Source organism: Podarcis cretensis, assembly GCF_951804945.1.
Source record: "Podarcis cretensis genome assembly, chromosome: 9".
Taxonomy (NCBI): domain Eukaryota; kingdom Metazoa; phylum Chordata; class Lepidosauria; order Squamata; family Lacertidae; genus Podarcis; species Podarcis cretensis.
Window position 1 is genome coordinate 55,383,331 of NC_137178.1, and position 17,668 is coordinate 55,400,998.

Below are 17,668 nucleotides of genomic sequence, written 5' to 3' on the forward strand. Positions count from 1 at the left end.
TCTACTTTGATACACTGAAGATTTAAACCTTCTTGAAGTGATACAAGAGCCATCCAAAACCAATCTAAGAAGTAAATACAGTGGTACTGTGGTTTTAAGAACAGCTTAGTTTATTAACAACTTGGATTAAGAATGCTACAAAACTGGAAGCAGGTGTTTTGGTTTGTGAACTTCACCTTGGAAGCAGAACATGTTCCGCTTCCTGTTGAGTGTACATTGAGTCCCCACGGCTATGCGAAAGCACGCCTTGGTTTAAGAACACTTTGGTTTAAGGACAGACTTCCGGAATGGATTAAGTTCGTAAACCAAGGTCCGACTGTAGAAACCTCACTCAGTGTTTTCATCTGGTCTGTACTGAAACTTCTGAGTTATGGTTCTCTATCCTGAAGGTACAATACCACCTTCATCACAACACAACCTTAACAAACTATTTGCTGCATTAGTATATTAAACCTCAATTAAAGGAGATAATTTTACACACACACATAGAAAAAGTATCACCGATTCCTATTTTAAACAATTGTTCAGCTAGCACATTCCTAGATACAACCAGTGGTAATTAAAAACAGCAATCGTGTTTTTTCATAGATCATAGAATTGCAGAGTTGGAAGGAACCAAAAGGATCATCTAATCCAACCCTCTGAAACGCAGGAATCTCTTGCCCAGTGTGGGTCTTGAATCCATGACCTTGAGATTGAATGCTAGATTACTCAAATACAACTTTTTGACAGAGGGAAAGATAATAAACCAACATTACAATCCAGATAATATGTGGTGTCACACAGCCACACTCGTACAAATCTCAGATTGCAGGAGCTCACTAGAACAGCAGAAATGCATGTAGGTTCAGTAGAGTCTAGCAGTAACTGTTAACAGCAGGCTAAGCACAACTGCAATGTGTGCTCTTCACTGTATTACTCAGAAGCAACTAATTTAATGGCAAATAGCCTCCCTGGAGATGATTCTAGCAGCTACTTATGAAGTAAGGACTTGCTTATATAATCATTTATGGTCAAATAACTTCTTAATAACTCTAACCTCAAATTAATCAAGAGACTATGGATATTCATGCTTTCTTTGGACCCAATTTACCTTGGAATAACTGACTCAATAAACTTAACAACTGGAATGACATCAGCAGTTATGATGAATTGACAGTCTCAACACATCACGCAACAGGCTATTAAGTCAAAAGAATGGTCTAACTTACACTCAGAAGTGCTAAGACAGAACAGGTTCAGACTGTTCTTTCTCAATTATTAATACACAAATATATATCATTTCAAAAGGTCCCAAGACGATAATTGAAAAGAATACAGCAGATGCAGCTATGTATGTATGAAAAAAGCAGGATATTTCTGCTTCATTTGACAATAAACCAAATCCTCCATAAAACATGCTTGGTGTTAAAACTATGGGAGTTACAAGAATGAGGAGCCAGATCAATGAAACATGCTTTCATTTCAGGACTGTAAACCTTAAAAAATCATTATGGAAAAATCATGGAAGATTTGCAGCACTAAAGGTTCCAGCAAGCACACAGGATTCTAGGATACAGATACAGAATATTGTGAATCATGTTAGAAAAAGAATCTCATAGGCATCCTTTTTATTTTGCATTCATGATGATTTGTGCTCATGATAGTATCAGGGAAGTTATACGTGATTCTACTTCCAAGACTATTTACGCCTGCAAAAGTTTACAGGGAGAATTACCACCTTATGACATTTTGCAAAATACACCTGCAAAAAATAAAAGTGTTAAACACATCAGACTGAAAGGATCCAGACATTCTTGAGATTTTCCCGCTTCAGGAAAATCTGTAGCTTAATTCATTGGATAACTGGGACATTGACCCATGAGTAAATTCAATACTGGGCAAGAATGTGTTATTGTCAGTTTTAATGAGAGTAGGCCTAACCCAAGCCTATCCCAAGCCTGAACTCCTCCTCCAATGAGGACCCCAATGACAGAAAGTCCAAAGGTCTTATGGGGCCTCCTGACTCTAGTGCTGCCCCACAGACTTCCAGCATGTCCAGATAAGCACTGGCAGGCCCATCTGCAACAGAGGATTCAGAGTGGACAGAGTTCCTAATTGGGCCAGCTCTTTTGACTGAGGCATTGGAGGGGGTTGTTGAACTATCACCTAGTGCCAGGAAACACTGGTGTCATAAGGTGCAGGCAATGGCAGCTACCCATCAGTGGAGTGCACACTTGAAGGGCTGCAAGTCTCCTTGTGAGTAAGAGCACTCCTTGAGACCAGGGAACCTTGCAGGCTGAGTTAACCAGCTGTAGCAGGGTCTGGGGTCTCAGCTAGACTGGCAAAGAAAAAGAGATTTATATGTGTTGTATATGTGATATAACATTGTGCCACCGGATGGCGATGTGGAGTGCCGTTTTTCTCTTCCCATTTTCCCTGTTTAAATTTACAACACTTTAAACTGAAACACTTCCTTGATGTGTCTATATCCAGCCTCTGTGACCAGGCTACATAATTCCTCCATTGTAGAATGTTAGTAGCTCCATCAACACAGGTCCTTAGGTCCATGTAACCCATCTTTTGATCGTGGTTTCCACCCTGGACTGACCTCTAGAGCCCTGCTAATACTTGCTATTGCATTCTGCCAACCTCTGGATTGCTCTGCTGTGTTGACTTCAGGCTCGTCTCACAAAGCTGTTATTAGACTATACCCGTTAATGGACTTACTCATTGTTCTTGACCTCAGCTTCTCCTTAAGATCTGACTGCTACCAGACCAAGGCAGGACAGAGAGAAACTCAGCTTTTATATTTACTTAGCTGCCATGGTCACTGCCTTAGAGAATTAAAAATGGTGTTACTTACAAATCAAAATCTGGTTACTCTTCAGAATGAAGGGCATTGATTCTGGGATTGCATTTCTAAGAGTATAAAAGAGCAGAAAAATGCTCATTGGGAGCAAAACCCTACAAACTCTCGAGTCACAAAGCTAAAATATAAAAAGGGAATTAAAGTATTGTTGCCCAATCCTTCCTACCAAAGCAGGGTCCTCACTGCTATGTGACTATCCTATGCTGCTTGTTAAACTTGAAGCAGATCCTCAACTTGTGACCTGAGAGACATTAGGTAGAGTTTTAGGCTAAGCACTGCTACTCACCTCTGGCCAAAGGAGAGAAATCACACAGATATTTTCAGATTTCTGAAATTTATTTAGTCACGGTTGGTGTCTGGCCTAACCAAATGAGGGGGCACTGTTGCTGTATAGGACACCTCTCTCAACCTCTCTCCTCACTCCCGCTGTATCTTTCTTCCTCTGACCTCTCATTCTCTCTCTCTCTCTCTCTCTCTCTCGCACACACACACACACACACACACACACACACACAATAAATCTTGAGGGCTACAGGTTAGTAAGCCCTGATATAGAAACTTGAAGCAAATTTCACAAACTGGAACAATCCTTCTGGATTTGGAATGTCTAGGTTTTATAATGGTAAACTGCAATTGACTCAGTTAGGTCAAACTAGGGCAGGCACCCCCTATCTATGTAACTGAAGGGACAATATGAAGGTTGGTAGCAAAGTAACTCAAATAGTTTCCTGAAACCATAAATGAGCAAATGATCCTCTGATATGACTGGTCATTAATTCTTCTAAAACAGTGGTCAGCAAACCTTTTCAGCAGGGGGCTGGACTATATTTTGAAAAAAATAAATGAATTCCTATGCCACACAAATAACCCAGAGATGCATTTTGAATAAAAGGACACATTCTACTCATGTAAAAACACACTGATTCCCGGAATCGTCCATGGGCTGGATTTAGAAGGTGATTGGGCCGGATCCAGCCCCTGGGCCTTAGTTTGCCTATCCATGTTCTAGAAGTACCTTAAAGCAAGTAAAAAGGTAAAGGGACCCCTGACCATTAGGTCCAGACTCTGGGGTTATGGCGCTCATCTTGCTTTACTGGCCAAGGGAGCCAGCGTACAGCTTCCGGGTCATGTGGCCACCATGACTAAGCCGCTTCTGGCGAAGCAGAGCAGCACACAGAAACGCCGTTTACCTTCCTGCCAGAGTGGTACCTATTTATCTACTTGCACTTTGACGTGCTTTCGAACTGCTAGGTTGGCAGGTGCAGGGACTGAGCAACAGGAGCTCACCCTGTCGTGGGGATTTGAACCGCCGACCTTCTGATCAGCAACTCCTAGGCTCTGTGGTTTAACCTACAGCGCCACCCGCGGCCCCTAAAGCAAGTAGATGAACATTAATAATGGAAGGATAGGACTTTAATCCTTTACCCAATCAGATCAGGGTCAGAAGCGTCCTATTTAATAAAAACCTATTCATGTGAATAGCAGGGGATCATATTCTGACTTATTTCCTTGGTTTGTTAACCAACGTTAAACCGGATTTCCCCAGTTCAGATGTTAATGGGGAACTCTGCTTTAATTCAAGTCATTATCTTTGCATCAAATCCAGCATGCAAAGGGAGGGGGGAGCACTCTGCCATGATACTTGTTCCCAACTTCCACAATCATGGATTATAATTATGAATGGTTTATGGTTTATGAACCATTAATTTCATACATGCTATTTCACTGTTGAAAAACCAAGTCCCAATGAGCTTCAGCAATAAAAAGTGTTGCTAAATCATAAGACAGTTTGGCTCCACATATTCCATAGCAACAATGGAACACTTGTGGTTTCTTATGTTTTAAGTCCCTACGCATCTGCTTTCAACAGAAAACCTACATTTCAGCCCCTAATTTCTACATAAAAACCTGTATGATATGCAAGCTGGGAGGCGGGAGTGGGTGCTGGAATCTGGATTCCATAAAACCTGAAAGGATCTAAATTATACCCAGGACAACTACTGAAGGCATTTTACTGCTTCCAGGAAAAAACAGAACCATAGTTGTCCAGTTACAATTGGAAAGGGGGGGGGGGATGGTTTTGCCGTTATGAGTATGATGTCATGGTGTCTAGGAGTTGTGGATTCCTAGGCAGAAAAAAACTTGGAGAAATCAGGAATGGAATTGTTCCAGGGGATGATTATTTAGGCACTCAATGTGAATATTTAAATTTTCCAGCTCTGCAAACCTATTGTTATAAACAAGAAGAAAACCAACAGTTCAAGAAGCTTACCGAACAGCATACCATATTGGCATTCTTAGCAGAAAATACTGAAAGGTAATACCTTCTATAAGCACATTTACAAATGCTACAAAATGTGAAACTGCATGCTAGGCAAGAGCAAAAAAAAAGGGTGGTGTTATTGTTGTTGTTGTAAAGGTAAAGGGACCCCTGACCATTAGGTCCAGTCACGGACGACTCTGGGGTTGCGGCGCTCATCTCGCTTTATTGGCCAAGGGAGTCGGCGTACAGCTTCCGGGTCATGTGGCCAGCATGACTAAGCTGCTTCTGGCGAACCAGAGCAGCGCACGGAAACGCTGTTTACCTTCCCGCCAGAGCAGTACCTATTTATCTACTTGCACTTTGACGTGCTTTTGAACTGCTAGGTTGGCAGGAGCAGGGACCGAGCAACGGGAGCTCACCCTGTCGCAGGGATTTGAACCGCTGACCTTCTTATCAGCAAGTCCTAGGCTCTGTGGTTTAACCCACAATGCCACCCACGTCCCATTGTAGTAGTAGCATCTCATTTTTCTGAAGGACACACACACACACACACACACACAGTTTCACAAAGTAAGCAGGCAGAAAAGAATACTCCTGTCTTAAATATGTGTGAACAGCGTTCTCTGGGATCTTTCCAAAGAAGCCACATGTATGGAAAAGAAATGGTGAGGTGGGGGAAGAGAAAAGCAGAGTTCCTTCTAAAAGGCATGCAGATTAATTTTAAACACAGCTTATTGACTAATTAAAAAGTTTACTTAAACTTGTTTTTTAGACGACCTTCTAAATGCCCGTCTGTTTATGTATTTTGAGAAATGTAAATAGCTAATGGATATTTCGGCATATCAGTTTCCTGCTCCAGTTGGCTGACTTGTTAAATTGACAGGAGTTGAGGGGCCAGCAAAGCTAAAAGCATATATCTTGTGTTTTAAATAAGGGGGAAAGACAGACATGTTATGGACACCTCCGTGAAAACTGCCATCCAGTTTAGGGTCTGCTCAGACCAGGTGCTGAAGACAGCAGTAAACAGTGACACCTGAAAGCAAAATAAAAAGTAGAGCTTTTATAAGAATTATGATCTAAATTCCATTTTGAATATCATACTAAAATAGGAGCTGATGTATATTTATCTAGTTTAAAAGCCATGACTCAAGATTACACATTTTTAAAAAAAAAAAAAAATTAACGGCCCTATGTTTTATATTGACTTGATCTTAAAATTGGACAGTGTACATTTTGTTATAATGCCATATGTATTGCTCTACTTCCTTTTGGACCACATCATCAAGGCGCGTCGTCTGGGCAGCCAGGACCTCCATGCACGCTGCCAGGGCCTGCGCCACAGCGAAGTCACTTCCGTGCTGCTAATGCAGCAGTTTGACTTCACTCCTGGAGGCACACTCTATTGTCTCTCGAGACAGGTGGATGCCAAATGTACTTACTAGGATTTATATTGAGCCTATGAGACCCAAATAATATTTGCTATCTATGAAATAGCCTATAGTCTGTAGGTATTCTTGCCATTAAATACAGACCAAATGTGTATCAAGAAAAACCAAGTCTTAGTACACAGCTAAAGAATCAGATGTCAGTTCCCAATTTTAGCATTTTAACTATTTCCTAAAACACAGCACTTGCATGTATAATATTTAGGTTCTCCGCTTTATCCTGAGGGCTCAGGGTGCAACATGGCAAGTTTTCTAATCACACACATTTCTTTTTGTGTACTAGCTTAGGGTGTAAAGGTAAAGGGTAAAGGGACCCCTGACCATTAGGTCCAGTTGTGGCCGACTCTGGGGTTGCGGCACTCATCTCGCTTTACTGGCCGAGGGAGCCGGCGTACAGCTTCTGGGTCATGTGGCCAGCATGACTAAGCTGCTTCTGGCGAACCAGAGCAGCGCACGGAAACGCTGTTTACTTTCCCGCCAGATTTACCTATTTATCTACTTGCACTTTGACGTGCTTTTGAACTGCTAGGTTGGCAGGAGCAGGGACCGAGCAACGGGAGCTCACCCCGTTGCGGACATTCAATCCGCCGACCTTCTGATCAGCAAGTCCTAGGCTCTGTGGTTTAACCCACAGAGCCACCCGCGTCCCAGCTTAGGGTGTAATAGAGGCCAAAGAAATTTATCAGTTTAAACCTATCCATGTTTACTCAGAAGTAAGCCTACTGTGATCAGTGCAGCTTACTGTTAGGCAAGCGGGCATATGATTGGGATCCAAGGTTACAATCCTAAACATAGTTGTGAGTGTAAGCCCTTTTGAACTTACGTCTGTGTAAACATGCATAGGATTTTGCTGAAAAATTATATTTCTTAGAAATAAATTTTTAAAAAGAGATATGCCGGTCAATCCTATGCAAATAGGATGTCATGCGCATAGCTCAAAATTAAGCTCCACTGAGTTCAATAGGACTGCTTGTTGTTTTTTTACTTCTAGATAAGTATGCCTAGGCTTGCACTCAAAGAAACCCAGTTCTGTTCTGATTTACTTGTATTTACTTCTATTAGTTGTACTAATATTTCAAAGTCTCGATGCCCCCCAGCAACATGTCGTTTCCCCTACCAGCTTTCACCTCTTTTACTTAGATTTTAGAAGTAGAATCGCTTTTCCAATAGGAAAAAGAAACTGCTTATGTCAACCTTCCGCTCACCATAATGTGACCCAAATTAGTTTTGAGCACAATGTTTTCCTTAACATTAAAATACGATCTAGATGTATCAGATCCACATCTTTTGTATGGATGGTTTAGCTTTTAATTCAATGTGTATTGACCTTCACAACACATTATAAAGGATCTCTGATCTAAGGGTTTTCTTGAAGGTTTTGTAATGAGTACATTATGGTTGAAAAGTTGAAAAATTCTACACACATATATATATATATGAATACGTTTGGCGCATGCCAATGTAGCCTCTTTAACGCAATTTCCTCCTGGGTGCAGGTTGTCCTCAAAAGAGAACTAGAGGCATAATTATTGTTCCAAGATAGCAGCCATAGGAAGTGATATAGAATTGGAGCTGGAGGAAAACAGGACTTTTACATATGTCAAATAGGCTGCCTTATCAGTGGAGTTTGTCTACGCCCAATTGTTCTTAGTACTCAAGATATTTGTCCACCCCCTTTTTAAGAGAGTTGAAATGAATCTCATCCCTTTAGCGCTGCTATTTTTGTATGGTATCATATTGGAAAGAGGAGCCCTTTGGTTCTAGACTGGTTCAGCTAGTCTGGGATTTCATCTTTCACTTGTGCTTTTCACCCTCTCGTCAGGAGACAGTAGCCAGCTGGAATCCATTAAGTCTAGGACCCGTGGCATTGTCTCACCTCAACTATGGGCCTAGGTTCTAGGGTTACCCCAGAGTCACAGCTGATGGGGATAAAGTGAGCTCAAATTCACATTTTGGCATTGTTTTAAAATTGTGTTCAGCTGTGGACAGGTGTTTCAAAATAAATGTAAATTACACATTTCAAGCTCTACTTTTAAGATCCTATTTTCTTTTATAGCTGCCAAAAGAAATCTTTTAACTGAAGAAGACTGTTTGCCATTACAGTTTACTACAGTGCTTGGCCTAAACCTTTGCTCTTGATTTCTGCTGGAAACAGTGATGAAGAATATAAAGCTGTTACAAATTAGTCACTAGAAAGCCCTGAACGGTTACATTCAAGTATCCATTGCATTTGAATAGCTCGCTATAAACAAACAACTATAAGCAAATGAAACTATGTGGTATGTAATATTTTAGAGTGATGCCAATGAGAAGAGGTATTTATCATCCTGTCACTTTTATTATTTTAGAACATACTGAGAAATTCAGATTAAAGACAACTTACTATGATAGTCACATCTTTTATATATAAAAACAAAAAAAATTCCTTCCAGTAGCACCTTAAAGACCAACTAAGTTAGTTCTTGGTATGAGCTTTCGTGTGCATGCACACTTCTTCAGATACACTGAAACAGAAGTTTCCAGACCCTTCTATAAACTTCTATTTCAGTGTATCTGAAGAAGTGTGCATGCACACGAAAGCTCATACCAAGAACTAACTTAGTTGGTCTTTAAGGTGCTACTGGAAGGAATTTTTTTTGTTTTGACTATGGCAGACCAACACGGCTACCTATCTGTAATCTTTTATATATGTATTTGACATTACAACTGGAGCTGCATGCAAGGAGTCCCTGGCAAATCTTTCCCCAAAATGCCAATCATCTGCTTGGAGAGAGCAGAGAGGGATTGAAATCTGGATAACCTTAACTTTGGCTAATTCTGTGACAAGAACTACATGAGCACAGCCTCAGCTGCTACACAGGCCTTTGCAATATCAGAAAGTGCATGCACAATTCCTCCACTGGTTGGAAATATGTGTGAGGAAGCCTGCTTCCAAAGACATAAATGCCTCTGGGTGGATTAGGGTGAAAATGTAAGCAGCTTTCTCTCCCCCCCCCTTAATTTTATTTTGACAAAGTAGCAATCATAAATAAAGAAGAATAAAAATGTGTACCCCACCACTGAGACCATTCCGTTGTAACTGTCCAACCTCCCAAAATTTCAACACCTCTGGCAATGGTTTGACCCCTTTCTGTTTTAACAATACAAATTCTACAAAACCCCCTCCATATCTACCTCAAAATCATTTCTCCTGCATATTCCTCGTCTTACCTTAATGGCACATGTTAATTTATCATTCTTAGCTATATCCCTAAGCACCTTTCTAGGATTCTTATTTTTAAAAGATTCTTCAAACGCCATCCATTTCCAGATATTCAATCTTTCTCACAACAAAAAATGCAGATATATTATTACTTCTAATGTGTTTGTACAGTGTTAATAAATACACGAAGCAATGTCCAACCCTACTGTCTATTTCACTGCTACTGGTGGAGACTTCTAGTTCTATGTAAACACACATTTGTCATATGCGATAAAAGGTAAAGGTAAAGGTACCCCTGCCCGTACGGGCCAGTCTTGACAGACTCTGGGGTTGTGCGCCCATCTCACTTAAGAGGCCAGGGGCCAGCGCTGTCCGGAGACACTTCCGGGTCACGTGGCCAGCGTGACATCGCTGCTCTGGCGAGCCAGAGCCGCACACGGAAACGCCGTTTACCTTCCCGCTGGTAAGCGGTCCCTATTTATCTACTTGTACCCGGAGGTGCTTTCGAACTGCTAGGTTGGCAGGCGCTGGGACCGAGCAGCGGGAGCGCACCCCGCCCCGGGGATTCGAACCGCCGACCTTTCGATCGGCAAGCCCTAGGCGCTGAGGCTTTAACCCACAGCGCCACCTGCGTCCCTGTCATATGCGATAGTATGCACATAATATAGATTTTGCTTTATCCTATACAGATGTAAGGGAAGAACCAAGTATTTACTGAGAGCACATCTGGTTCATTTACAAGAAAACTCTACAGAATTGTCCTTTTCTCTTCCCTCCCCCTCACTCTCACTCACGTTCTAGCAATTGCCATGGATGTTTGAGACTGATACAGCTATTTATTAACGTTAGCGAATGCGGTTGGCCATCTATGTACATCTGTTGTGTAGAAATGAATGGCAAGGGGGAAAGTGATGGCTCACATTTTCTCTGGAGTCTCCAATGCAGCCACAATAGAAGAAACAATATTTTGTTGAATGTGCCAGAAATCTTATGCAGCGTGGCTGTGCTTTTGTTTGCACGCACACCATATTTTTTTCCATCTGCATTATGTTCTGCAACAGTTGTTTATTTTGTACTTCCACATAAACAGCTGTACTGGATGCTGTACTAGTCTACGCCTGGCATTGTTACAAATGAAAATTGTTACAAATGAGTTATCCACACGATGGAAAAACTGAACAGTAACCTATTTGTGCTATTTGCCACATGTTCTTTAATCATCTCAGTTAAAATCTCCAGTCCTAATACAAGTCCTAATACAAGTACACACACAAATCATGTTTGGATGCAAAAATGTTAATTTGGGTCTTTCCTAGTTTTTTTTCTTGGGTGGTGTGAAAAAATCTCTCAAAGCTTTCTTGTAATAACATTATCCAATAAGAGTTAAAGAAAATATTTTCAGTACATAGACAAAAGTTAGTTTTTGGTTTGTTTTTTTTAAAAAAGAACATGCTGAACATATCTGACTTTAGCTACAAAAGGGCTAGAAGAAGAATGTGCTAGCATTGCTAAGGACCCATAATTACAATGGGCTCTGAATTTCCTTGAAGGTCTTATGTTATTAGCATTCTGCCACAGGGGATTTGACCATGCAAGTTTGCTATGGCCACTCTAGCAACCATAAGCTTACTTTCTAGAAGAAGAAGAAGAAGAAGAAGAAGAAGAAGAAGAAGAAGAAGAAGAAGTAGTCTGGATTTGATATCCCGCTTTATCACTACCGGAAGGAGTCTCAAAGCGGCTAACATTCTCCTTTCCCTTCCTCCCCCACAACAAACACTCTGTGAGGTGAGTGGGGCTGAGAGACTTCAAAGAAGTGTGACTGGCCCAAGGTCACCCAGCAGCTGCATGTGGAGGAGTGAAGACGTGAACCCGGTTCACCAGATTACAAGTAGTCCACCACTCTTAAAAACTACACCACGCTGGCTCTTCTGAGACCTCAGAATTGGAATTTCAAGGTCTGAAAGAAATCAACAAAAATAACCTGAACCCTACTGTCTATGTCAGTTAGGTTGGTTGGCATTCGTCTGTCTTGAAAGACAATGGAGGAGTGACCAATGTGGGAGAGACATGTTTTGTTGCAGCTGGGGCAGATGAAGGTATTCAGTTGTGCTGCTGCAGATTCACCACAACGTTTCTTCTCTCTGCGCTCCCCCCAGGGGTCAATTCCTCCTCTGGTCACTGCTATGGATACACAACTTGACTGCCTGCCTGCAGGCACTGCGGTCGTCTGCAAGGAATTCCCACATGAGCCTTTGGATAGCTTCTAATAGGTGTAGATCTGTTCAAAGTCAGCGCACCTTCAAAAGCACTCCATGCATGTTCATGTGATTCAGACTGTAGGCCAGTTTCTGCAATAACTATCACAACACTTGAAACAGTTGCACAGATGTTTGCTCCAGGGCTCAACCTGCTCTGGCACCCTTATAATCCCTACCAACCCCAGGAGACAAGTCAAGCTGTAGAGTTTAATAGATTAAAACACACACCAACCATTACTCTGTTAGTAATTAAACCAAGTGAAGTGTGTGCTAATGGCATCTATAGGCCTTACACAAGTCCTCCCAAGAACAGCAAAACTCACGGACAAGAGCCTAATGGGTGTTTTCCTTTTGATTAGCCAATGTTCACATTCAATAAAACATTCAATGTTCATTTTAGAAATGTTACTATTTGCAGTGCCAGAGAAGATAGATCAAGTGTACAAAGCAGTGGTTTACTGAAGATGCCTTTTGAATTCCCAAAGCCGGCATTAAGTACATTGCTCAAAAGGAAGGGGAGCTGCTTTAATAGAGAGAAATGCAGCCAAATTTAAGAACATAAAACAGTTGCAATGATTTCTAAAATTCAGTAGTAACTTTCAGCATTTGCTTGGGTGCATCTCCAATATGGCTTAACCCACACAAAATCCTTGGGGTTGAACCTAATGGCTGTGAGCAGACTTCTGATTGAAAATGAGCTTCTTTTTCTTTTTACCTCCGCCTTCCTGCTGCAGCTCTGTGACCTCCAAAAAAGCCACTCCTTTTATCTGTTATCCAAGGATGCCCCTCAACAAGAGAGCCATGAGGAGCTGGTGGACATTTTGAAAAGTTGTGGATAGATGACCCTCCAGAACAGTGTGGGACATGGCATGGGGGGGGGGGGGAGAGACAGCGGAGAAAGTGGGGTTGATCAGGAATGGGGGTATGGGAAAAAATGCAGGGAACCCCATACATGACTACAAAATGTCCTCTGCTTACACAAGAACAGCTGGATGCAAATCACTGAGTTCATCCACCAAATTACAAATGCTTCCTTTAAGCCACAGAATCCACACTAATAGGAAAAAAGCAGGAAGTTACAGGATGTATCCCAAACGACTATATTAACTCCCCATCGAATGAAACTGAATCACAGGTGTTGACCTAAGTGGATAGATGTGGAGGCCTTGGTAACATGGAATTAAAATATTTTATCCACCAAAGAGGTCGACACATTGCAGCGGAGAAGGAAGATCTCTTGATACACTTTTGTAGTTTATTACCTACCTGACGGCGCAAACTTGTTTGAGGAGGTAAGGGTAGTCACATCATTGTGAGCAACATCATTGGGAGTGGTTAAAAATATAATTTTTCTGTGGTTTTTTTTAAAAGCCTAGTTATCTCTACTGCTTCACGACATGTAAACACATGAACGCTTTCTGAACAAAGTAGTTTACTTAGTGCACTAAAATTCTCTCCCAATTCTATTTTCATGCCTGTTCAGATTTTGGACACTGTTAGGGTGACAGTTGCTTCAGTGCCATTACTTTTAAAACCATTTTCTCATAAAAAGAATTATCCCAACTAATTGGGGATCACCTGAAGAATGTTGAAGATATCACAAGGCCGTGTAGCCAATTAGATATGGCTGGTAGGCAACATCATAGAGCCAATTCAGGAGTTCTGGCAATACCTTCTAAACTGGCGCACTGGCCTTTTTGCAGCACTTCTGAAAAGTTGACAGAAAGCAGAGGACACTTTCCCCAGCCCAGAAACATTTGACTACAAAGCAACACCCCTTCCTTCAAGCTTTGCATGAGTTACAGCTAGGCAATTTCAACTCTACAGTCCTACTACTTTAGCCCAGCACAGAAAATCATTTACTATGCCATACATCACTAAAACCCTGGACATACAACATTGTTTAGGCTGCAATTCTACATGCAATTACCTAGCAGTAAGTCCCATGGAACTCAATGAGGCTTACCGGTACTTCTCAACAGATGCATATAGAATTGCACTTAATTTGCTAGGATAGGATTTCATTCTCTTCAATAAATGTGTGTGCAGTGCATTTTATAAATAAATAGTTAAAGCATGCAGCAGGTATTAGCAGCACCCTGAAAGCCTCGGAATAATTAATCAATTTTTAATTGATGGAAGTCTATAGTTTAAACAGTGTCCGAACAGGCCTGCTCCTTGAACGAGGAAGGGAATCTACACTTACCTGTTATTTTCTGCAATAGGAAAGGCAGTTCAGGCTCGTCACAGAGAGATTGGACGAGAGCCTCTTTCACTTCTCTTTCAGCTTCATCCAACTCTTTTCCAGTTTTGAGTTCCCCAACTATGGAGTAAATATACACCAGCAATACAAGGAAGTCTTCGGGGGTATAATCATCATCTGTCCTGTTCTTATGAGACTTGATGATAGGCAACAATTGGTTCAGTACAGTAGGTAATGTTGACTCCCCAATATTCTGCAAATACAAAGGGGGTTGGGGGAACAACCACGTTATAAGAATTTGAAGGAAGGCTGCATTGTGGTTCACATATTGTTTCACAGAGTACAGCTTAGGTAGGTTCGTCTTTAAATGAGAAGTGAATCAAATTTCTCCCTGATATTTACAATGAGTTTTTGCCCTTCCCCTCAAAGTGACTTGATAGTTGCCTGGATCTGTTTCAGTGTGGGATTTTATGAAAGTGGCAGACTTTCTTGGGGCACAGGAACATACCCTCCAAAGTTTCTTTCATGAAAATAGGGACACCCTATTATTATTATTATTATTATTATTATTATTATTATTATTATTATTATTCCGCCCATCTGATTGGGTGGTCCCAGCCACTCTAGGTTCATAATAAAACATTAAACATTAAAAAAACCTTCCCTTTACAGGGCTGCCTTCAGATGTCTTCTAAAGGTTGTATAGTTACTCATCTCCTTGGCTTGGGGGGGGGGGGTTGTATAACGCCATACCCTCCAACAGTTCTCTGATGAAAATAGGGGTGTCCTAAGGAAAAGCGGGACATTCTGGGATAAAATAAGAAACCAGGACAGTTTATGTAAATCCGGGACTGCCCTTGGAAAATAGGGACACTTGGTGGGTCTGCAGGAAATTGCTTCAGTACATAGTGGTTACTGATTCTGGACCCAAAGTTTTTTAAAAAAATAAATAGATAAGCCACACATTCTAAAAAAATATTTTATTTTATTGAATACTTGAGCCTTTTAAAAACTAGTGTGCAAACTGCCATAAGCATAAAAGGTAGAACAGATTACAAATTAAATAATGATAATAAATATCGGCATACAATTTCTGTTTCATTTAGAAAAATAACTGGAAGAAGCAGGCGTCAGGCTGGCAGTGGAAAATAATTTGATGAAGAGTGTAAAAAACATTTTAACCACAGATCACAGTTTTCATGTGCCTTACAGCACAATCCTTTGCACGTCTACTCAAAAGTTAGTCTCACTGAGTTCAACAAGAGGTAAGGGTGTATAGGATTGTGGTATTAATCTCATAGGTCAAAAACCGCCAGAATTTTTTCTTTGGCAGAGTTGACTTTTTATGCATGAGAATAAACACATGAAGACCCTGAGGAAAGACAATGTTCAAAAGCAGTGGGGAACTCTTCATAAAACAAATTACTACTTCCCAGCACCAGTCTGCCGCTTGACTCTCTCTTGTTTTTCATTGTTGTTCCTACTGATATAAGAATTATATAATTATATACCTGACATGTCTAAAGATGGTGTTTTATATTACAACTGGACAGCGATACATATGAAAACAGGCAACAAGCCAGCTTCTTCAGACTACATCCAAACACCACAGAGCTTGGAAATTTGCCTCAAACAAAATCCTATAGCAGCTTGTCATTAACCAGCACCTCTAAATGATTTAGGAGCTCTCTCTGATGTTACAAATCAATCAATTACACTGATTGAACAGCCCTGAAAAAACCAACAAGTTTTAAAAATGTAACTACCCGTGACCCAAATTTCCTGCTGGTTATGTTGGCCTCAGGTTAGCCTTGTTTGTCTATCATCAAGGGGTCTAGTAAAAATAATAAAAGAAGGGTCAATTCTGTGCTTCTGAAAACCCCCATAAAAGCAGTCACACTAGCCAAGGTGCGTCCAACCAGGATGACTCTCTACCACCATTCTATACTTATTGTCACTTGGTTATTTTAGCACGATACAAAGGCAAGCATGAAAGGAGGGGGTTCCTCTTCTTCTCTCTTCTCGCTAGTCTGTTTTGTATTAAACTGGAACTAAGAAATAATCTACTATCCCTGAAGAAAAAGCGGTGACATCAGTTTGCTGACTGCTCCAGTTTGGGTTTTGGCAGGTTGGAAGGAATAAGGGAAAAAAATGTATTTCCCAAAGTAAGAAAACAGTTTTATTTTGCAATATGTTACACATAAATCTAATGTCATGTATTACAGAACTGAGGGAAAATCAATGCCATAATCATTTTTTAAAAGCCCAAACCTTTATACTTGTGTAGAACCTTATATTATTAAACACAGAGTTCATACAGAAGGTATCCTTCCCTTGATCAAATCTGCTATGAACTTGCACATGCACAATAAATTTCTGGCTCTCATTGGGCCTATTAGTTTTCAAAACTGTGGTAAAAACTGTGCCACCATTCTGACTTTTATTGGGGGTGGGGTGGGGTGAACAATTTTGAAATGTCAGACAGAAAGCATTCGCACTTTAACTTCACATGTATCTGGAGGGTTTGTTTGTAATGCCTACCAATACCTGAACACACATGTTTTATAACTCTGACACCAACATTATTATAGAGTATGAAGCAGTTGTGGGTTAAACCACAGAGCCTAGGACTTGCCGATCAGAAGGTCGGCGGTTTGAATCCCCGCAATGGGGTGAGCTCCCGTTGCTCGGTCCCTGCTCCTGCCAACCTAGCAGTTCGAAAGCACTTCAAAAGTGCAAGTAGATAAATAGGTACCGCTCCGGCGAGAAGGTAAACGGCATTTCCATGTGCTGCTCTGGTTCGCCAGAAGCGGCTTAGTCATTCTGGCCACATGATCCGGAAGCTGTACGCCGGCTCCCTCAGCCAATAAAGCGAGATGAGCACCGCAACCCCAGAGTCAGTCACGACTGGACCTAATGGTCAGGGGTCCCTTTACCTTTACCTATGAAGCAGTTGGATTGTGCCGTAACAAACATTCCAGGCCCTGGACAGTTGTATGACAAATAAATTTGCTCTCAATAAGTTGTCCAGCCTATATCTGGAACAAATAAGAACATCCTCCTTGCCTAACTCTTTATTTCAGAATTCTCCCCCTTTTCTGATAATTTTCGTGAAGACAAATTATTTGTATAATCTACTGGCAAATCACTGAGGTATCTACGGGAACTGTTAGTATTATGCCAAAATTTAGGAGATGTTTCAGGACTAGAAATTCTAGGATGGGACTTTTCCACCTGTTGAAGGTGACCGAACATGCTTTGTTACTGGAATTTTCCTTATGACCAAATGACACATTGAGCATAATTGGGGTTGGAAAATGAATCAAGCAATCTCTGAGAAAAATGAGGATGGAAGGCACTAATGGTAGTACCCGTAAAAGTCAACCCACATGTCCCTGAAACCGGAAACTCTATTGCAGTATCATACTAGTAGCATACATGTTGGC

The 17,668-nt window shown here is 41.1% G+C and overlaps 1 protein-coding gene across 2 annotated transcripts in view; it reads right to left on the minus strand.

Moving 5' to 3' along the window:
- Positions 1-17,668, minus strand: part of SCFD2 (sec1 family domain containing 2) — a 155,725-nt gene that overhangs the window by 89,852 nt on the left and 48,205 nt on the right. For both annotated transcript variants that reach the window (XM_079990038.1, XM_079990037.1), the window contains exon 5: positions 14,226-14,475. In XM_079990038.1, coding sequence (XP_079846164.1) covers positions 14,226-14,475 — 250 coding nt within the window. The remainder of the gene's footprint in view (positions 1-14,225; positions 14,476-17,668) is intronic.